Here is a 5,126-nt window from a genome sequence, read left to right as displayed (position 1 = left end):
AACTTTCTTTGCACGACACGCTTACCGATTAATTCCATGAAAACCAGGCACTGTATGTACGTCCAGATCTCATCCAAACTTTTCTCTCTTTTTCGCTTTTGGGCTTTAGTTATTTAGTGACTTGCACGTGGATGAATCTCGTCTTCTTTTTTCCTTTTCCAGCTTTATTTGGCAGTAAAAAAGATGGATGAACAGCCCCCCCCCCCTCTCTCTCTAGATCTCTCTCCATGCACAAACTTTAAATAAGCAACATAAGACCACTTTATACATAAAGCATACCATTCATGGAGAACAAGATCAGATACTTCACTCTCACTCTCTCTAGCAACCTAGATCTCTCTCTCTCTCTCTCTCTCTACCCAACACACACATATAATGGAGGGGAGACTGATTATCACTTTCTATCTCATCACCTTTGGCCTTGATCAGATGTTTCATCCATCTTTCTCTTTACCTTGATCTAGCTATTGTTGCTGGAGTACACTAGATCAATTAATTAATCTAGCTAGAAACCTGTTGTTTAACTAGTTACTTAATGGTGTGTCCTCCCTAGGGTGAACTCAAGGTTCGGCACCGGCGGGCTCGATGTTTGATCGGAGATGCATGACACGTTCATCTCCGCTGACATCTCAAGGCTCTTTGATGCATCAGCTTCCTGCAAATGCAAAATGTCAATATAATGATAGTTGGTCCTTGTATATGTAGAAATATAGTACTATATATGTGTTGCTTGATATGTGTTACCTTGTGACACTGTCCTCTATTTTCAGTGCTATTTGTGCCTAAACCAGGCCATCCTACCCTGCTGCAAAGCCACAACAAAGAGAAATTAAGCAAAACAAAGGAAAGGTATTTAGTCACAAATATGCCACAGGGCACAATTACTATTGTACATAATGTATAGTACATTAGTCGATAAATAAACACTATTCATGGTATTATTGCAGCATATGTTTAATTACTATATGCGAAATCACCAGATATATAGCTGGGGCCCCAATGCATTGGGAAATATATAAGATGCTTAATTAAGTTGTTGACCACTGAACATTCGGTGTGCACATCGAGATGATGTTTAAAAATGTTATCTATCCAGTAGTATGATTCTTGAACAACTCCAAAGAAGCCCCAAACTTTGTCCTTTGTTTGGACCCTCTTTTTACTATGCAGAAAAGTATATATTTATTGTATTTTTTTGGGGGGTGGGGGTGGCTTTTCATGCAGAACTAAAGGAGGCACTAGTAAATTTTCAGTAGGTACCCAGTACACTTTGTCATCTTGATCTTTTCTGGACAAGTGGGCCCCTTCCTGCTCTCCCTTGGTACATGTGTACTGCATATGTATGTGTCCATGCAAAATGCACAGTGGAGAGGACCAACTTTTCATTTCAGCCATTAAACTACTCAAGGGGATCATTGCACCATCATGAGGTTTCAAATGTCTACCCTATACTGGACAAACCGAACAATGCCAAGATTTCTTATCCCCACTTTTTCCTCAGAGCCCTTCTTGCATTTGCATGTGGAGAGAGAGAGAGAGAGAGTTGTGCGAGGCAGCTCAAGGTAGAAGAGAGAGAGAGAGAGTTGTGCGAGGCAGCTCAAGGTAGAAGAGAGAGAGAGAGAGAGAGAGAGAGAGAGAGAGAGAGAGAGAGATGCTGCCACTGTGTCTCTGTGTGGCTAAAACAAACAGAAATGGGAGCCTTTCTTGCCATTAACATGAATCAGGCAAGCATCCAAATCTTTGCAGTGGTGCTATATGTCATCTACAGCTGCACGTACATATGCATGCATGCAGCAATCAGTATGACTACTACTACAGTACTGTCTACTCCTACAATGGTCTTTTGTTCCTTGTGCTCACTGCTTTCCTGTTACCTTGCAATGTATATTTTCCATCATTTGTGGTGTGTATATAGATCAAGTATTAGGAGAAGTTGTGCCCTCCCCATAGTTATATATTTAAAATATCATATTATATGGTTTAGCACTAGTATTATTTGGCTAAATACCTTTAAAAAATATATGCTTTGGTTAAATAAGAAGGTACATAAGCTATTTAAAACGTCAGGGCAGATTAAATAGATCAAGTAAAATTGATGTACCTTGAGGAGTTACTCCACAGACCACCATTGTAACTGCTGCTGCTGTGAGAATTTGCGCTGGTTCCATTTTGATCTGTGCCCCTGTGGGTGTTGAGGGCCTCGGGCAAGCTCTCATCAGAGATCTCACCCGCTGATCCGTTATCGAATCCTTCATTTTGTCCTAAAAATATGGTTGAGTTTTAGCGCTCATAATCGATATCAAATACTCAATAAATACAAGTATGGCATGTCGTGCCCGTACGTAGGTGCTCGAGTTCTACAAAGTATATACATATATACTATACCTGGGGAAGTCATGGGTTTGTCGGTACTCTTTATCGTGCGATACATCTGCAAAGACAAGATGATATATGCAACTAAATTAGTAATCGTAACAAAAAACTTGTGCATCTATCAGCTCTTAATGCGACCAATGATTTGGCATATGTGCAGACGTACTAAAAAAGGGGCTGCTATCAGCCATAAATTTTATTAACTGTATTATCATTAGCAATGATTTGTGATACCCGTAGTGCATAATTAGTACTAGCGACATGCATTTACCATCACTATTATTTCTCAGCTGTACATATATTATAGCCATTTCATAGTGCATTCTGAGGTACGAATCCAACAACTGTTCCACAATGTACTTGCTGTGCTGTCTTGCTGCATCCATTTACCAAAGTGAAAGCTTGCATTGATTTCTTTCTGCTGGTATAGCTAGGAACAGTGCATGCATGCACCGGTCAGTCACAAAAATTCAGTTACTACAGCAGAAACAGTGCACACATGCACATACACGTACACACAGATGCTCATCAGCTTTTTTTTTTCTTCTTTCGGCTGCAAAAGCCTTGTGCTCCCGCCTGGTTTGCAAAAGCTGCTCCATTACTAAATGCTTGTCTAGTCCACTCCACACAAAATTCAGAGGAATGCATGCAGAAGCTAGATCAGCACCAGCTAACATGCTGTTCTTTCCTTTCTTTTTCTCTCTGCTCATAATTTCTTCAGGATTTATCTGCTCATACGATGATATACTAATAATTCTATTTAAAAATAATAATCTTGGACCTTCATGCATTCAAGAGTTAGCTACCTACCTAAATGATAAGAGGGATGCATAAGAAGCTAGCTACACTGCCATGAACTTTGTTTTTCCTTTTGACAGACACTCTTGTTGACATCAGGAATTAAAAATGCAGCATATATAGAACAAGATAGATAGCTGAAACAAAGAGGTGTGCTTTGAAAGGAAAAAAAAATTGCACCTGCAAGTGAGACTTGACATGTGCCAAGGTGAGATCCTTCACATCCATCAGCTCCAGCACCGACTTGGGAGTGGCTCCTAATCAAATCCAATCAAATAAAAAAATCACTGAAAGAACAAAAACATCACTAACAAATTCAGCTTCATCACTGAATTAATTTGGGAGTAGCAAGAAACCAACTTCATGGAAATTAATGATCTTGCAAATTAAGCATCCAGGCATAGCTAGTAAACAAAATCTGCATATGTACATACTCTCATGGCCCCCTAGGAGCTCGACGGCGTGCACGAAGCGCGCGTGCAGCGTGGTCGTCCACCGCATCCTCGGCGCCCTCACGCTCCGCCGCCCGGGCGGGAACCTCGACCTCGACGACAAGAAGCCGCCGCCGCCGCCAACGCCGCTGCTCCGGTAGGCCATGGCCATGTGCTGGTGCTGGAGCTGCTGGAAGGAGGGGTGGTGGTGGTAGATGGGGACCCCTCTTATAGGCTTGAGCAAGGCGTTCATCCGGTGGTGGTAGTGGTTGCTGATGTGGTTGGAGTAGCTGGCGGCCGTGGCAGCTGAAGGCGGCGGCGTCCACGCCAACGGCGGCGTGCCGTCTTTGTTGGTGATGTCGGTGGCTCGCAGAAACCCTAGGTGGTGGCTGAAGTGGTCCATGCTGGTGGCGCCGGTCGTGGCGTCCGGTGGCCGCCCCCAGCTGCCCGGCGGTGCGGTCGGCGGCGAGGAGGAGGAGGAGCTGTTGGTGCTGATCTGCAGCGCCAGGTCCGGCTGCCGGGGGAACAGCTCCATGGGAATTGCTTGCTCCAACTAATCGAAGCTTTTGCTGCTTCAAGAGGTGGCTTGAGACCAAGAAGGTATGGTAGCTAGCTAAGGTTCCTGAGTGGATCGATGGAGGAAGAGGTTGAAACCTAATTCTTCTCCCTTGATCCTCAATTTGGGAAATTTCTTGGATCTTTCTTGGCTCGATCTGGTGACGGATGGACGGATGGATGGATGAGTGTTGTTGTTGCTTGTTGGTGGTGGTGAGCTTTGCTAGCTAGAGGAGGAGGAGGATTTGGTGAGGGTGAGGGTGAGGGTGAGGTGGGGTGGGTGAGATGTGTGACGAGTGAGGCTACTGTATATATTGCGTGTGTGTGTGTGTGTGTGGCTGTGTGCTACCGAATTGAATGGCACAAGACTAGCTAGCTGCGAAATGACTCTGGCAATTGACAATGTGTGTGTGTTTCTCTCTCTCTCTCTCTCTCTCTCTCTCTCTCTCTCTCACACACACACACACACACACACACACACACACACACACACACACACATGTGATGTGGACGCATACCTAGCGAGCTAGGTGCGGTGAGTACTGTACAATGCCTGGACATGTGCGCACAGGTAAATTAAATTGGGAGCAAATGCTGGGGCGTGGTGCTGTACGTCCTGCTAAAAGGTGTACTAATAGAAGAAGGGCGCCCGTTATTTTGCCACATCACCGTGGGGTAAAAAATATTTTTCCCTTTCTAGCCACGGTATACGTACGCACCTTGCAGACACCGAGAGAGAGGTGTGTGATGATACGGCGCAGTGCACGCATGTACAACCTGCGTCGTCTGATGACATATATTGGCCATGCACATGTACATGCATGGCATTCATGCATCGTGTTGTACCGATTCCTGCTAACGGGACACCCACGCACGTACTGGATTTGTGTCCTTGAACACGCAATGATAGGTTTCGATAAAGCTTTCTCTTGTCCGATCGAAAACAATAATGCGTCGTCTACACACCTT

The 5,126-nt window shown here is 44.4% G+C and overlaps 1 protein-coding gene across 2 annotated transcripts; it reads right to left on the bottom strand.

Annotated features, from left to right (window-relative positions):
- Nucleotides 1-243: 243 nt before the first annotated feature.
- On the bottom strand, nucleotides 244-4,468 carry LOC123131578 (probable transcription factor KAN2). Of its 2 annotated transcripts, XM_044551229.1 has the most exons (7): nucleotides 4,257-4,457; nucleotides 3,606-4,215; nucleotides 3,352-3,428; nucleotides 2,386-2,431; nucleotides 2,102-2,261; nucleotides 745-805; nucleotides 244-655 (listed from the first exon to the last, which is right to left on the bottom strand). In XM_044551229.1, exons 2-7 carry the CDS (start codon nucleotides 4,135-4,137, stop codon nucleotides 533-535), a joined length of 999 nt encoding a protein of 332 aa, XP_044407164.1. In that variant the 5' UTR covers nucleotides 4,138-4,215; nucleotides 4,257-4,457; the 3' UTR covers nucleotides 244-532. The 2 variants fall into 2 exon arrangements, with proteins under 2 accessions (XP_044407164.1, XP_044407166.1); XM_044551231.1 differs by having other exon boundaries at nucleotides 745-802; nucleotides 3,606-4,468.
- Between the last annotated feature and the right edge of the window lie 658 nt (nucleotides 4,469-5,126).

This window comes from Triticum aestivum, chromosome 6A (assembly GCF_018294505.1).
Source record: "Triticum aestivum cultivar Chinese Spring chromosome 6A, IWGSC CS RefSeq v2.1, whole genome shotgun sequence".
Classification (NCBI taxonomy): domain Eukaryota; kingdom Viridiplantae; phylum Streptophyta; class Magnoliopsida; order Poales; family Poaceae; genus Triticum; species Triticum aestivum.
The sequence above is the reverse complement of the archived record's forward strand: the minus strand, read 5'-3'. Positions and strand labels throughout refer to the sequence as shown.